General features: G+C 41.5%; 2 protein-coding genes across 2 annotated transcripts; one reads left to right on the top strand and one right to left on the bottom strand.

The window, feature by feature from the left end:
- Window positions 1-1,293: 1,293 nt before the first annotated feature.
- On the bottom strand, window positions 1,294-8,929 carry LOC134062204 (sorting nexin-4-like). Its single transcript, XM_062518146.1, has 14 exons — window positions 8,556-8,929; window positions 7,890-8,017; window positions 7,375-7,513; window positions 6,837-6,986; window positions 5,956-6,003; window positions 5,625-5,680; window positions 4,641-4,713; window positions 4,415-4,476; window positions 4,119-4,184; window positions 3,862-3,951; window positions 3,462-3,561; window positions 2,680-2,825; window positions 2,312-2,426; window positions 1,294-1,868 (listed from the first exon to the last, which is right to left on the bottom strand). The coding sequence occupies exons 1-14, from the start codon at window positions 8,637-8,639 to the stop codon at window positions 1,821-1,823; spliced, it is 1,305 nt and encodes a 434-aa protein (XP_062374130.1). The 5' UTR covers window positions 8,640-8,929; the 3' UTR covers window positions 1,294-1,820.
- Window positions 8,930-9,301: 372 nt separating this feature from the next.
- Window positions 9,302-16,366, top strand: LOC134062398 (glycerol-3-phosphate dehydrogenase 1-like protein). Its single transcript, XM_062518386.1, has 8 exons — window positions 9,302-9,435; window positions 9,718-9,895; window positions 11,858-11,998; window positions 13,302-13,440; window positions 14,007-14,119; window positions 14,571-14,804; window positions 15,261-15,367; window positions 15,635-16,366. Exons 1-8 carry the CDS (start codon window positions 9,395-9,397, stop codon window positions 15,729-15,731), a joined length of 1,050 nt encoding a protein of 349 aa, XP_062374370.1. The 5' UTR covers window positions 9,302-9,394; the 3' UTR covers window positions 15,732-16,366.
- Window positions 16,367-17,572: the final 1,206 nt, after the last annotated feature.

Here is a 17,572-nt window from a genome sequence, read left to right as displayed (position 1 = left end):
TTTGTAGTTGTAGAAAAAGATGTATGAAAGTGTTTTCTTTTTTTTCCTTTTCTTTTTAAAAGCATATATTATCTACATAGAAAATGCATATCAAAATGATGGGAAAGTGTCTTACATTTTCCAAATAAAGTACTGTAACATCAGCTCTTGAAATGAGGCGAATTTAAAGTGTAACTCTGGCAACAATTGACCAGGGTGTTTTTCTGCATGAAAATACATAAAATAAGCTGCGGAGAGTACAGTATTTTCTTGTTGATCAATGACTACAGAGCTAGCACGGGAATAAAGCTATAGCCCAAAATCGCAAACAGTGGATTAGCTAAGGGCGGTGAGACGCTTTTAGAAATAACCAGTAATATTGCTCAAAACAGCACCAAACCTCGTCAGATCCTTTAGTCTGAGTCATTTCAGCACAGCAGCCCTATCTGAAGCACCAAAATGTCACCTGACACCTCTTATGCCGTTGCTAGCTCTGCAGTGCTTGATCAACGAGAACTACTGTCTGAAAACTACTGCTTATTTAATGTATTTTCGTGCAGTAAAACACCCTTTTGGTCAATTTTCGCCGGAGTTACACTTTAAGCACAAACTGTAGTTGAATTCTTTACAAAGACTTCTTTACTTTATTAAATGTTGGTTCTGTTTGACAGGACAGGTATTCAATGTATGATTGAATATTACAGCTAAAGGTAGAATGGTGCTGTAAGTATTTACAAGGAGTTATTTAATTTTATTTAATTTGTTATCATGTAATGTTTATCCTTACTAGGTTCTGCACTAATTCCAATGCATCAGTACAGGAATAGTCAAATAACTGTTTTAATTGTTGATGATTTAAGTTTTAATTTCTTTTAAACTTAAAAGAATATGTTCTCATGTAGAGATGCACTTTAAAGATTTGGGATAATAAAAGTACTAAAAGAAACCTGGTGACCCTTCAGAGTGATTTTCACACACACACACACACACACACACACACACACACACACACACACACACACTCTCTCTCTCTCGCACAAACTGCACAATAGAATGCAAGGGGCTCTCACTATCACAGCTGTTCCTTACTGTGGTAGATTTCATCTTTGCAACTTCCTTAATGTCCGTTGCTAAGGTGACAATGAAGCAATACTTGGCATGCACGCACGCACATGGTTTGGTTAGATCAAATAACAACAGAAATAGTTTGAACCACTTTGGGTATGTTTTTATTTATTCTGATCTGTCTGGCTGTTATTTATAATGCATTATGTAAAATCCTCTAAAACATATTTTTTCCTATATTGGGGCTAAATATTGCGGGGGAAGTCTTCAGAATATGAAACCAAAACAGATGGTCGGTTGGGGTGGGAGGGTATTCCAACGACAACGTTTGGTGACAAACCTGGGTACTATAACCCAGAGTAAATGGTAAACGAACCATAGAGCTATTCTGTTGGCTTTAGTGACAAAGCCAGGTTAGTCACTGCCACTTACAGTACTTGAAATGTGTGTGTGTGTGTGTGTGTGTGTGTGTGTGTGTTACAACAAAACAACAATGATCTTTAGTCACATAAAAATAAAACAAATCAACACATCAAAGACATATCCAAAGTGGCTCTTGATTAAAAGCGACCCAACACAGGTGAGCCACCATGTCCGTGTGCAATCAAAGTAAGTAGTCGTGTGTTCTGTCGTGTGCTGCCACAGCAATCCTGCCTGAATCCATCTTGTGCCTCCATGACGACAGGGGTTCCATCCTGTGCGACCACTCACGACAGCGGGTCCGGTCCATCCCGTGTGTCATGGCTGTTGTGCTATCGATGTGTGGTACGATGACGTCACATCTTACTGAAGCACTCTTTGGCATTACCCCACATCTGTATGCCCTAGAAGACAGTAACATGTATTTCCACTGTGAACCCACCCATATGGATAATGGTAAATATATATACAGTATATATACTGTATTATCAAGCATACTGCATTCAGATGTTGCATTGGTTTGTGAAACAATTAAAGACATTTCAGTAAAAAAAATGGCACGGTAGCTGACTAATAGCTAACTAATATCCAATCAAACATGACCGTACATGAACAGTGCAGTTGGTACTGATACAAGCCAACTGACTTGTGTTTATCTGTTCTTCACTTGACCATATACTGTACCAACAAACTGAATTTGAAGATGAAAAACTAGATGAAAAACTCTTAAAATATTCCCCCGGAAAGTGGCAATAGCATTGTCCTAAAATAGTATAGTAACTTCCTGTTGTCTCTAAAGTGCCTCAGCAAACTTAGCCTCTATAAAACGCTCCACATATCTGCCTACCTTCTTACACATGCTCATTTGCATGTAGGCGTAGTTGATGAAGGCCTCCCTCAAGTCACGGTCCTTCTGCTCCTTGAAGCGTTGCATGTCCTCCCATCCACTGTGCACGTGTTCCCTACACACACAGGCACAGAACATGAAAACATAGTTTGGAATGTGTGGCGCTTTCAAGTGTAGCTTGCTGATCGAATCAACCGCTGGTACAGTTGGACACTTCAGTGTTTCAAACATACCTGTGAATTTCAACTACACTTTCAGGCCTGTTCATGATCGATGATTTACATGGCTATTTTTGATTATGGTGTGTAATTGTGTATGTGTGTGTGTGTGATTACATCCATATGTTCTGTGTTGATATGATGACCTACTCGCACTCTGCGGTCTTCTCCCGGACGGTCTCCTCGCCCTCGACGATCTGCTCCTCCAGGAGCTTGAGGCGCGCCTCCCTCTGGTCCGCCGTCTCCTGGCCGAACAGCTTCGTGGTCATGCCCTTAAACGAGAACGTCCGCACTATCTGCACAGAGGGACAGGGGGCAGGGAGAGTCAAGGCCAGGGTTGCTGATGGAACTTCACAGGTAAAGTTTATTTAGATAGATAGATAGATAGATAGAGTTGATACGTTTTTAAAAAAACTGGAAAAATTATGGAATTTGAAAATGCCAATTTCCAGGCCTGGAAAGGTTTTGGAAAACAAAAAACACCCCAGGTCATGTCTCACACTTGCGTCACAACCGATTGGCAAATTTTTACGTTTTGAGAGCATTCCTTCTAGGTAACCATCCCGTTATCTCACGCGTCATATCTATTATTAATGTAGCACTAGTTGATGTGAGGTTTTGAGAAATAGAAGGTCATGGAAATTTGTGAAAAAATCATGGAAAAGTCATGGAAATTCTCTGGTGGAAATGTGTATGAACCCTGAAAGATGGATAGATAGATCGATAGATACTTCATTGATCCCCAAGGGGAAATTCAAGATGTTTTGATAACCCTGTTATGTTCACTTTCAAATCCCAATAATCAGGTCAAATCAAAATGATTGAAAAAATGTTTTCATTCACATCCAATTTTGTATATCAATAAGTAATGGGTGTTGTGTATTGCCGTCCTACTGGACGATACAAGACTGACCGTGACTAAGGGCACTCACCCCAGTGGCTAGCTCGTCTCGTTGCAGTTTCTTTGAGGTCAGATCCAGAGATGCCGTCTCCAGCTCATATTGAGAAAGCTCATGCTTGCGACAGACAGCTCTAAATTAGCAATGCATACAGACATGTAGGTGTTTATTCAATCACATGCGGTACACATTTTGAAGTAACTTACAGACACACACAATATCATAGTCACAATATCATAGAGATCACAATATTGTGGTACATGCCAAGTGGTATGATCCAACCTCAACAATGCTGGATTAAAACGCATTAGACATTTCTAATAAACAGGTCCGACTGGTGGTTGCCCACAGGAAAGTCACTGAACTCATCTGATGTTAGTCAGCCTGTCAGCTGTTTTCTAAAGCCGCTCTGAGGGGTGAGTGACTGACTTACCTTAAAGCTTCAGCAAAGAACAGATACTCTTTGATCTGGTCTGCATAGTGTTCTTCTTCCTCTAAAATATCATCTATTGATGCTGCATAGCTGCAAAGAAAGGATTCGGTTTCCTTAATAAACCTTAAAATAGGCTACAGTGGTGACTAATGTATTATAGGTGCAGTTCTAACCAATATTCTAAAGCAGAGAAAGTTACAAAACGTTGAGCAGTTCACTGATCCCAGGCCAGTAACAGAAGCCATGGAGACACTCACGCATCCATATGGTGGCCTGCACTCTGTAGTCCGTCTCCCATCTCCTTCTCTATGGCGCTCCACTCACTGAAGGACACACACACACACACACACACACACACACACACACACACACACACACACACACACACACACACACACACACACACACACACACACACACACACACAACGTTACTCTATGTTGTTTGAGAATTATGACTATCCAAACTTGACTGGACGCAAATAAAGTATTAAACTAAATTGGTAATATTGCACTCATTGACAGTTAATTGGACATTCATTTTAACAAAATACCTGAAGACTCTTCCATAGTTCCCATGTACTTTATAGACTCCGTATAATCTATCTGCAACTCTCTGCAAAAACGAGCAGAAGAAAAAACAGCCTGTGTGAGTGAGTGGAACTCTGGAATGTCTTATTGCTCTTACTTGCTTTTCTCATAATGAAATATGTGTGGTTGAGAGTAGTGGTTAATAAGTATGCGCGTGAGCGAGAGACTGAGATGCTTGTGTTGACTTACAGCGCGCGCTCTTAGTAGCTGGGAGGTGATGGACTGGAGCTCATCGCTGTAGTGTTTCATCTCCATAAAACGCCTGCAACACAAACATCACAAAACAATGTACTAATCCACATAGTGGCAAAGTGTAACCAAAACTAAAGTGATACCCCTCTATGGCACAAAATTTGAGCCACTTTCTGGAGCAATGTTGCTGGGCAATGTTCCTCGTTGTTGTTCTGGCATGTTCCATTGATATTGGGCAACATTTCATTTTCTGGAGAACTTTAATTATCAGTAGACAAATCGTCATGATCATCCAATCAGATTAAATGGAACTGGTTATGTGGTTACCCAACATGAAGCACTTTCATCTCCATGTTATTTCGAGGTATTACTCCTATTTTACTCCGAGCTGAGATACACTATCTCTATATAGGCAGCATATGCATTTGCAACGTCTTGAAAGGCAAAGACAAACACATCTTTCCTATGATATCTGGTTGACCATCAATTACAATTCCGTATGATTAGCATTCTCATCCTAGTGTACGACAGGGCTTAAAGTTACAGTATCAATCACTGTGCCAACATTCAGACACGGGCAAGGCTATAAGACTTGAAAATAGAAAAATCTACATAGCGGCTGTGAAACCTTTCCTTGCTTTCCGTCCTGGTACAAGTACTGCCATGGACAACCCATTAACAGATAGTCACTGAAGCATGCGTATAAGCAGTCCTCTCCTCCTGACATTGAGGTCATCTTTTATCCTCTGAGATGGTGAAAGGGCCAAGAGGGATACTCAGCCTTTGACCTAGAAGCAATTTCATGGCTAACGTGACGTAAGATTGGTCTGACTTCACCACTGAGTCTTCATGTAGAATCACTCCCTTACACAATAATAGGCTAAAACTGGAAACTGTCTATCTCAGCGATCTCATTTTCTTCAGTCTGTTTACAGTTCCTGTCTGTACTGTTGTGAAATAGAATGAATGGCGTGGACCTACTTGTCAGGATTCTTCACCCTGAAGGTTGCATTCAGCGCTCTGAGACGGGATTCCGCCTACAATAAAAAAAACAAATTTAAAAAAAATTGGCTTAACTACACATAATTTCACCACGATCACCAGTGAAAGTGTTACATACCCTACATACAACATCAGTTGTTGCCATCATTAACCAGAAAGTTCTAAAAAACTTGACGGAGAAAAAAAAGAAAAACACTGTTCTCTTATTATCCTTACAGTATGTTAGACCCTAAACTCTAAATTGAACAGTAGTGTATGGTAAAGTAATGGTAGTAGGTATGTGCTGTCTGTCTTGCTTCATGATATTCACCTTTGCCTGAAATCCAGTGTCATACACCACCTCCTTCCATCCTCGTTCCTGAGCAAAACAAATAAGGCCACATCAGTTAGTCAAAGTTAGGAGAACCAGAGAAGTCAGGACAGTATTTGTGGGGAACTACACACGATGTCATGTACAAAACCTGTTTTGCATTGATGTATTCAGAGCAAAATAAGCTGATTCCGTTAAGAAATGGTAACACTGGCACAGAGTGAGATCAACAATGATATTATATTTAGACCAAAGACAGTAAGTGCAGTTAAAGGTATACTATGCAGGATTGGCGATTTCATCGCCGGTTTCGCTTTCACTTTTCATTTTCGCTCGTTTTATGCTTGCATATTTCTCTGCAGAGCTTCCCCTACAGCTTTAGCGTGTATATTTTACAAAACTCCTCAATCGGTCAGTCTGCCGTGCCTTTTCATGAGACTTTACATGACACTTCCTAGAGTAGAGCATGGGTGCGTGCCCGAGGTCTCCTGAAGTTGCAAGTGTGGTTCTACCGCTACAGACCACTAGAGCGGCCAAAAAACACACCGTTCGACCGGTAATGACTCATTTAATCATATAAAACAGTATGGAACGAATTGATTAACTGAAAAACGTTGCATAGTATACCTTTAAAATGACAACAAAAGATAGATGATGAAAATAAAGATGGAAATATCAAACATTGTAACATTGTGACAGATATTATAAAAGCAAAGATGGTTATAAAATATGCAAAACAGTTTTCAAAACATCATGAGACAATCACAGACCATAACATAAAAGAACAATCCAACAGAAGCTAACACATTATACCTGTGGAGCAATAGCACTGGATAAATGGTAAACATTTCTATATGTTCACACCACACACCAATACACACCTGCGTGAGGAAATGGAAGAAGATCTTGTCATTGGACATGACCGGGTGTGATGCCACTCTCAACAGGAAGGTCTCCAGGCCAACTCTCCGCCGCTCCACAAAGTCTGGATCCATGTTGTCAGCAGAGAGCTTGTGCCACACAAACTCCGCCTGTCAGACCGAACATACAGCTTGTCTCAGGTATGTACCAGCCCCCCACCCCTTTTATTCTCACTAAGGTATCATAGACACTAAAAGTGTGATTCAGAGTGTGTCTAACCTGAAATATTTTGATCAGTGTTTGTTATTATGACTAACATAGTCATATAGTCATTGAAATTCATGTATTTGCCCATGTGTTATACTGGCCAGCCATAGCCTCACACACTCAAACATAACGTGCCACTCGTGTTTACCCGCTGTTATAACTGTGCAATACATGCACTGATCTATAAAGAATACCTGGATAGACTATCTCATTGTTGCTGACCCATCAACAATGAAGCCAATGGAATATAGATCAGTGAATACATGTCAGTGTCATGCCGGGCACACTCACCCTCTTCTCTGGCAGTGGGGGCACCACGAAGAAGGGGTAGGTGACCAGCAGGTAGTTCCTGAGCAGCTCAAACTCACTGTAGCGCCTCCACAGCGCATCAGGAGCCACGCTCTGCCCTTCATTCACTGCAGCCGAGGGCCTGTAGGGGAGAGAGAGAAAGAGAGAGAGAGAGATATTAAAGAAATTACTCCTACCTTCAGTGACAGCTATAATGTGTACAATTGAGGGCCGTCATCTCAAAGAAGGTCGGACACACAAGCCTGTGCCATTTGCTTAGGTATCACAGAATGGGTTTAAGCAGTAGTTTTGGTGTAAAAAGGGCTTAAATACCTAAAATGTCTGTGACACATAGCAATCAAGTAAAATCTGAAGGGTAACACTAGTCATTTCAGTAATCTCTAATCTGATGCAAATTAAAGTGGGCCTAGGCCTACTGCCCTCTATCCTCTATTAAGCTCCCGTCAACATTTTTATTTCGGGAAACAGAATGGCGCAATTCTGGAGCTAGATCTTACCGAGTCTCTATGAGATACACCGTGTAGGTCTCTTGCATGTTCACGGCCTTTTTGCCGGTCCGTTTCTCCGCCTCGGCCACAGTAATCTCCATTCTTTTTAGCAAAGTAGTCGAACTGTCCTCCGCCATCTGTCCAAAAGCGACAATGTAATGAGAGAGGCTAAATGATCTAATCTGTAAAGCAGAGATGCCTGTTTGTTTGCCAAACGGGACTTGGTCAACAAGATAAGGACATCCTTTTCCCTTTTCTATCATTTATGTCGTCTATAGGGATATGATATTTTACAATCATAGGAAATAGACTAAGCGACATTTCTGTATGCTTAAGACCACTTGCAGTTTCACTGCCATTCAAAACACTCGAATTGTCTGACGAAGACGCAACGTGTTTCTGCAGTAAATACGTGATATGAATGTTACACAGACACACAATTCTTAGATCTAGATAAGATAATTAGATCTCAGCTCAGTAAGAACAAGGAGCCTCAGAAACATTTTACAATAACATTGTGCGTCTGCGCCGTCCATGTAGGATGGGTTGTGGTACTGCCATGGCCCTCATCTTAATCACCAGATGATGGATGGGACATCAAAGGCTATGCTTATTCTTAGACGACAGAGGTTTGACACTCTTAAATGAGTGCCCTTCTATATGGGTTTCTGTTACCGTGCTGTTTGTAGCTTTTTCCTGCGCGTCGCTCGCGTTTGGGGTGTCCGTTTCCGCAGCATCCTCTCGCTGCGCATCCGCCATCCCTCCTCCGCCACAGGACTGTCATCTGCATCCGCGCATGCGTGAATCGCTGGTCTATCATCTGGGTGATGGGTTGACGTTTCACCACTCAGAGAAAAGAGTCACAGATGTCGGGCTGTGCGTAAAAAGTATAGTCATAGGTTCACAGTTACCTTCTTGTTGTCAGGACTAATATATGTGAAATACAGCCAGGCGAAACCCATAACTATTAGAACGAGAAATGAAGTGTTTGAATTGTAAATGAAAGCATGCTGATCTCTCGCTTTCTCTCCCTATCTCCCACTCACATAGGCTACACAGCATGTGACATGGCAGTTTGGGTATACTTCCGGACTGTCATTGGCAGTGTCTATTGTCCTCTTTGCCAATAGGGTATTTTAATACATCGTGACCACTAAGTCCCCTTAGCTTGACACGAAATTGAAAACCAATCCAGATAGGCTAGCCAACTTTAAATAACTGAAAAATAATTCTTAAAGTGATTACTATTTTCAATACAAATTAAAAACATGTTGTTTTGCACTGCCTTAGATGACAACATGAGTGCACTGCTCTCTGACAGAAAGCCTATGATAGTGTAATAACAATAGTAGGCTGCACCCTTTTGACTGGAGGCGTAGGTAAAGGGGAGGAGTTTGTCAACAACATTGGGTTTAGAAACATGCGAATCAGGAAGTCGAGAGCGAAACAAGACGAGAGTTGATAGGAGACACTTTTACCGAATACACTAATTCGCTTCAAGGATTTGCTGCAAAATGCCGGGGAAAAAAGTGTGCATCGTTGGATCAGGAAACTGGTTGGTGGTGTCAATTTCTTTATTAGGTTACACGATAGGTGTAGCCTACATCAGGATATGGACAATTTGTGATATTTAAATGCTCATCCAAGTGACTGCGTTGTACAGAACTAGTCTAAGTTGTGCTGAACTTGAGCTTGGCGATGTAACAATAGAGCTTAGCGAAAGAAAACAAGTGGATAATTGTATCTTTTTGTAGGTCTCTGACACACTTCTCTAATATTGCAGTTATTCTCTGTAGTTTGCAGAATTTGTAACCAAATACGTGTTCTTTCTTCCCAGGGGGTCGGCAATTGCCAAAATTGTTGGCCACAATGTTAAGGGGAATAACAGGTTCGATCCCATTGTAAATATGTGGGTTTTTGAAGAAATGATCAATGGAAAGAAACTTACTGAAATCATCAACTCAGAGCACGAGAACGTCAAATATCTACCAGGACATAAACTTCCCAAAAATGTGGTAGGTGTGTGTGTGTGTGTGTGTGTGTGTGTGTGTGTGTGTGTGTGTGTGTGTGTGTGTGTGTGTGTGTGTGTGTGTGTGTGTGTGAGTGCGCGCGTGCTAGTGTGTGTGTGTGTGTGTGTGTGTGTGTGTGTGTGTGTCAGTGATAGAGAGATTTGTTCCCGTTTTCTTGACACAATGATTGTGACATGGAACTTGTGATATGTCATTATGCCACATGTCGAAATATGTCGTTAGCCTGAGACAAATTGTTTTAATTGGGGTGTTCTTGCAATATATTGGCTCTTGTTTAGGCTATAGCCCACTTTCCAAACACAGCATCTTATCTAGCATCCTTTAGTCATTTAGATAACAAGACACACATCGATAACACCTAACAAGTAAAACTCGACCTTTGTCACAAATGTTTGGTGAAGTAATACTCTGATCTTTTAAATTAATCTTTAGCCCTATATTTACCTGACCCCTAAAGCATGGCATGACATGGAACACTCTAACCAAACAGTCATAATAAAGCTTGAACACATATTATGTGAGGATATTACCTTGACATATGAACTATAGTTAATGAAATGACATAATGGTAAATCAGATGTGTTAATTGTGATGTAAAAGTCAGTGTCATTGAATCTTCAGTCATGAAATTGAGTGTGATATGCTGACTTTAGGTCGAAGATTTTAGTATGAAGGACGTTAGAGGAACAGCACTCTCATTCAGCATTGAATGTAAAAAACACAGCATAGCATATAGCAGCCACAAGATGAATGGGTTTACAGTGTGTTGGGTTTTCTGCTGGTATATGGCTCTCCCTCAAATTTCACAGCATTGAATATGATGTGTGCATTTATTGTTGTCTAGCCTCTCAATGTGTGTCTGCAATAGACATGGGTGTTGTCCAGAATCACATCTGAAGAAACTGAACCAGCTTTTAACCTAGTTGGCTCTGGTCCAATTCTCTTCCAGTGTCAATGCCTTCTGAATACACTGTTTCTTTCGGTGGTGTGTTGCCCAAACTGTAATTCTTTTTAAAAAACATTCTATCAGTTTTTAACCCACATGACTGGCACATTCAGTGTTAGGCTACTGCTCTGCAGATATAAGAGAGTTATCACTGAATTCACTGTTTCTTTCGGTGGTGTATTGCCCAAACTGACCCCTGGAATATGCCTGGAGACAGTACAGAAACCCCTTGACTCCAGACCTTTCAGTTGTGGGCTTTTAGACTATTGGGATCGATGGGAAAGCCGAGGCGGGATTTGGGTTGGCAGCTCTAATGCTGTAAATGTCTTGGAGAACACCAAGGCCAAGTCATTTTTTTTCAACCTGTTATCGCACAGCGTGCCAGGTTGTAGCATTTCTGCTCTCGCTGTGTCAGCGTTATTGCTCTTGGTATATTGCTCCTCCCAAGTAGTATTCTGGATAACACTCTCATCCTGAAAACAGAACACAGTTGTATTATGCAGAATATGCTTGTTGTCCATAAAAAGATTGTTAGGTATTACTAAAGGCATAATGAAATAATTACTGTATGTCCTGTAGCTATGTATTCTCTTTGCACTCAATAAGAGTGTCTGGCTCCATTGACGTTAATGATCCCTTAATGGTGTGCTAAGCAATGTTAGGCGGTTTCTAAACTAAAAATGTCACATACATCAAGCATCTTCTCATCATCTACTAACTGCTTGAATACATAGAAAAAACAGACACAGGCTCGAAAAACAGCCAGCCAAAATAATTGTGTAATAACTCACAAAAAACAAAGAACCAAAATGCCTTGAAAGCACACCAGTATTACACCAATATTATCATTGCATCCCTCCTCCATAGCTTTCCAAATAAAATAGATCTATGTCAGGTTGTACATGAAGAATGGGTAGATAATTGTAGTATGTTGTATATTCATCTGAATAACTGTTAATGCAGTTCACTGGACTGAGTTGTTGTTTGGTCCTTGTGATCAGGTGGCCGTGCCTGAGATAACAGACGCAGTGAAGGGAGCAGACATCCTGGTGTTCGTCCTCCCTCACCAGTTCATTCGTAAACTCTGTGATCAGATGAAACCACATGTCAAGCAGGGATTGATCGGGATCTCACTCATCAAGGTAGGTACAAGTGTGTGTGTGTGTGTGTGTGTGTGTGTGTGTGTGTGTGTGTGTGTGTGTGTGTGTGTGTGTGTGTGTGTATGTATGAGTATGGGTTCATGCACTCAGACACTCACATTCCTTATTTGCCATAAGCCGTAAGTTTATCATAGCCATACGTTTCTTAGTTAATGTACTGTGTATGCTTTGTGTTTCTGTGAGCATTATCTGTGTATGTACAGTGAGGAGCACATGTATTTGATACCCTGCTAAAACAGGAATATAAAATCATCATTTGACAATTGATCTTAATGCCTTAACTCAAAAAATTAGTACAAATCAAACCGCCAAGGACACCAATTTTCTTTGTGATTGAAGAATGTATCGTAAATAGATAAATGTTTTCCTTAAATGCTAGGGGAAGGAAGTATTTGACCCCCTATGTAACCCTATGGGAATTTAACACATAGGGTTAACATAGGGGCAGGCAGATTTTTATTTTTAAAGGCCAGCTATTTCATGGATCTAGGATATTATGCATCCCGATAAATTTCCCTTGGCCTTTGAAATTAAAATAGCCCCACATCATCACATACCCTTCACCATAGCTAGAGATTGGCATGGTGCTTTTTCCAGTAGGCCTATTAGCCTGTTTGATTTGCATTGAGCTCAATGAGCATCAAACAGGCTAATAGGCCTACTGGAAAAAGCACCATGCCAATCTCTAGCTATGGTGAAAGGTATGTAATGATGTGGGGCTATCTTAATTCCAACGGCCAAGGGAACTTTATCAGGATGCATAATATCCTGAATCCATAAAATAGCTGGCCTTAAAAAATAAAAATCTGCCCGCCCCTATGTTAACCCTATGTGTTGAATTCCCATAGGGTTACATTGGGGGTCAAATACTTACTTCCCCCTAGCATTTAGGAAGAACATTTATTTATTTACGAAACATTCTTCCATCACAAAGAAAATTGGCGTACTTAGCGGTTTTATTTTTACTCAATTTTTGAATTAAGACATTAAGATCAATTGTCAAATGACGATTTTATATTCCTCTTTTTAGGCAACTTTAGCATGGTATCAAATACATTTTCTCCTCACTGTATTTGAATGTGTGCATGTGTGTTTGTGAGTATATCTGTTTATGTATTTGAATATGTGTGCATGTGTGTGTTTGTGTGTGTGTGTGTGTGTGTGTGTGTGTTTGTGTGTTTGTGTGTGTGTGTGTGTGTGTGTGTGTGTGTGTGTGTGTGTGTGTGTGTGTGTGTGTGTGTGTGTGTGTGTGTGTGTGTGTGTGTGTGTGTGTGTGTGTGTGCAGGGTGTAGATGAAGGCCCCGAGGGTCTGCGCCTGATCTCGGACATCATCCGTGAGAAGCTGGAGGCGGACATCAGTGTGCTGATGGGGGCCAACATCGCCAATGAGGTTGCTGACGAGAAGTTCTGCGAGACCACCATTGGTAGGCTACGAGACTCCTCAGATCAAAACAAATAAGGAACTGACTCAAACACCACTGAGATAGAAATGAACAAAGTGTGAAGTGTAACTGCCCTGTAAAGCCCAATTCACACCTAAGATTCCCGACGCGACGAGACGGAGTTGCAGCGGTGTGAATTAGAAGTTGCACGTAGTTGCAAGCCGTCGCAAGCCGTCGCACAGCATTAAACATGTTGAGTCGCAGTCGCAAGGTTTTAGAACGTCGCGGCTCGTCTCGTCTCGTCTCGTCGGGAATCTTTGGTCTGAACCCTACTTAACACGTGTAAAGTGCAACACCTGTCTTTCACATTTAGTTCAATGGCATGCTTCTACTTTGCTATCCAGGAAAGGAGTGGTGATCACATTATAACAGTAAAGTTCCCAGATCATTCCTCTGATCTACAGAACAGAATACAATTCTGCATTTTGTATGAAGAAAAGGACAGAATGAATTAAGAACTGCATAGGGATATTCTCGTCATCTTAAACCAGTGTCCTCTCTCTTTATAGTTTGTTTATTATACTGTATGTGTGGCTCTATTTCCCCAGGGGCAAAAAATGAAGCAAATGGGCATATCTTTAAAGAGCTGCTTCAGACGCCAAACTTTCGTATCACTGTGGTGACGGAGAGTGATACAGTGGAGCTCTGTGGTGCTCTGAAGGTATTGAGCATTCTAGACGCACACACACACACACACACACACACACACACACACACACACACACACACACACACACACACACACACACACACACACAAACACACATACACACTCACACACACACACACAAATCTTTTATCAACCCACATGCAGATACTGACACGCAGACACACACAGGCACGTGTACACACACACACACACTTGCAAGCACAAACATGTCTGGCCCTCAGGGATCCTTTTATAGCACACCCAGTTATGCACGGACAGACACACACATATGTATGTATATATACAGTACACAAATGCACAATATATAGGTACACACACACACACACACACACACACACACACAGACACACAGATGCAAACACGCAGACAGATGCGACCTCAATTGACCTCTCTTCTCCAGACATGTCTTGTCATGTAAAACGTTCCCTCCTGCCCTTGTCAGAACATAGTTGCTGTGGGCGCTGGCTTCTGTGACGGCCTGGGCCTCGGGGACAACACCAAGTCGGCGGTGATCCGTCTGGGCCTGATGGAGATGATCGCCTTCGCCAAGCTCTTCTGCAAGGGCCCGGTCACCTCCGTCACCTTCCTGGAGAGCTGCGGCGTGGCCGACCTCATCACCACCTGTTACGGAGGACGCAACCGCAAGGTGGCCGAGGCCTTCGTCCGAACATCAAAGGTCAGTTACCTTGGCTGGCGCAGCCTCCATAAAAAGCCCTGCTCTACTATACTAATGATCAAAGTGCCGCCTGTCCCACTTCCTACTTCTCCATTTAGGCCTGCTGGATTTCAAATGATGCATCAGATTAAAAGGTTGTATCTGATTAGTTTTGATTCATGTGCTGAAATGTTAGTGTGTAAAAGCAGGCTTTGATGTTGCCAGTGTTTTCACTGTTGCCAGACACCCTCACAGTCATTTGTAAATGAAATGTAAATCTCTCTCTCTCTCTCTCTCAATTTCAATTCAATTCAAAGGAACTTTATTGGCATGTCTCAAATAAGCAGTGTGGCCAAAGCTGACAAAACAAACAGATACAATATCTGTTTGGGGTGGAGTGAAAACAAATGACTTGATGAAAACTTATAGGAAATATTTTTAAAATAGGTAAATGAAACTCTCTCTCTGTATGTACAGTCTATTTCTGAGCTGGAGGCAGAGATGTTAAATGGACAGAAGCTACAGGGACCTCAGACGTCAGCAGAAGTGTACCAGATCCTCAAAAAGCAAGACATTGTTGACAAGTCAGTACAAACTCTCTAATGCTGCAAGTGTGTGTAGTGTGCGTGCACGCAACTTCATATGTGCTTTTAAAATCAGAATGTCCATGCTTCAATTGTCTGTAGAGAGTATGTGTGTATGACACTGCGTGTGTGTGTGTGTGTGTGTGTGTGTGTGTGTGTGTGTGTGTGTGTGTGTGTGGTTTTGTTTGTGTGATAGTCCCTTCAACAATAAATTGATAGCGTGATCAAATGCATTTGTATTGCCCTTACACTGTCTGTTTCTTGCAGGTTTCCACTGTTTGTGTCTGTGTATCGGATCTGCTTTGAGGGCAAGCCAGTGAAAGACTTCATCACCTGTCTCCAGTGCCACCCAGAACACATGTGATGTGGTACGGAGCATGACATGGGACAAACCTAACCACCCTGCCTATGACAAATAACCACTCCATCTCTCACAGAGAAACACCACTTCATCATAGGAGACGCACACATAATAACTCACTCAACACATGACCTAGTGTATAATATATTTGTTTATTTTTAGTTTGTTTATATATCAGTATCACTCTGTAATTGTATCTGTTGTCACAATCATTCCAAAAACACTGGAACACATACTACTAGTGGTCGGTGGTGAGGGATCCTTTTGACAAGCCAGCTCAGTTTATGTTCCAGAGCCCCACCCTAGCACGAGGCCTTAAGTCCTTTATAAACCAACCCAACCAGAATATAAACCACTCCCTGCGGTCATACCAGGTGGGATCTGAACGTGCCTTAACATACTGTAGCCTACTGTACATAAAGTATTCTGTTCCTCAATGAAGGCAGTTCGCTCAGGTCTGTACTCTTAAGTATACTCTAAGCATACTTTAAGTTTTTGAAACGCACAATCATTAAATAACAGACCTGAAACAGTTTTGAGGATCGTTGTGTAACGGTTTACATAGTTATTTAATTCATACAATTGAAGGCAGTGTCAGCAGTTTAATATCTGCCTGTACTAAATAAACACAGGAAAACTATAAATAAATGTTACAAAAACTTTACTATGTCAACATGCCCTTTTTAAATCAATACTACTTTTTAGGAATGTGCTGCTTGTGAGACCATTTGATGTTATCTCTAATAAAGTCATGTTGCTGCTGCACAAAAACTATGACTGGGGTATGGGCTCACGCATAACACACACTCTCTCTCTCTCTCTCACACACACACACACACACACACACACACACACACACACACACACAGAGAAAGAGTGGAAACGGTGTATACAGTACTGTGATAGAGCATGAGCAGTATGGACATAACCACAAGGTGGCAGTACTGCACCAACAACTTGACACACGATGGCATTGCAGAATTTCACTGCTGTAGCAGGCTGAATTTGCCACATTTCTCCACAGTGGGGCAGTCTAGGTCAAGTGTTCCGTAACAGTTCTAACGAATTTCAAGTCTTGCTCAATATAACCTCATTATACAACCTGTCAGAGTTTTGAAACTCGTAAGAGGGGACTTTTTTTTGTATATATTCTTTGTTGAAATGTAATTCTTTAAAAAATATATTCTATCAGTTTTTAACCAACATGACTGGGACATTCAGTGTTACTGCTCTGCAAATATAAGAGAAGAGAGTGATCACATAACCTCCATGTCCATGCGTGTGTGAGATATGTAATGAACTCTGTTTACCTCTGACACACACCTATATAGCGTGAGTGTTAGCGGCCACGGTGTTGTGAGTCAGCCATCTGGGTTTGCTAATTAGCGGCACACACAGAGAGAGAGCAGGAACTAATGAGTGATATCAACTGCCCCAGTGCATATCTGGGACACACACATCTGAGGACTTTAGTACTTTGAACCTGGATTTTTTTTTTATGGAAAATGACCTATGCTGAAGCAGAGACTCACAGCTTTGAGCCCACTGCAACAGCATTGCTAGTGTTGCCGTACCATTGTAGCCACTAGGGCAACACAGCTAAACTGCATACGTGTAGTGTTATTACTTTTAAAGTGATATGGTATTGTATTGATAAAAGAACAGTAGGGTTAACCCATTACTACATAATGATACAGTAATACTTTGAGGGAACACATTGGCCCCTTCTCAACCTCTCTCCTCTCTCCTCGATGCTCGGTCCTCCAGGCTCGTTGCCACTGATCTACTTTATAAAGAACACTGGATAGACTATTCCATTGTTGCGGCCCCATCATTCTTTATCT

Source organism: Sardina pilchardus, chromosome 17 (assembly GCF_963854185.1).
Source record: "Sardina pilchardus chromosome 17, fSarPil1.1, whole genome shotgun sequence".
Lineage (NCBI taxonomy): Eukaryota > Metazoa > Chordata > Actinopteri > Clupeiformes > Clupeidae > Sardina > Sardina pilchardus.
This window is presented reverse-complemented; position numbering and strand designations above follow the sequence as displayed.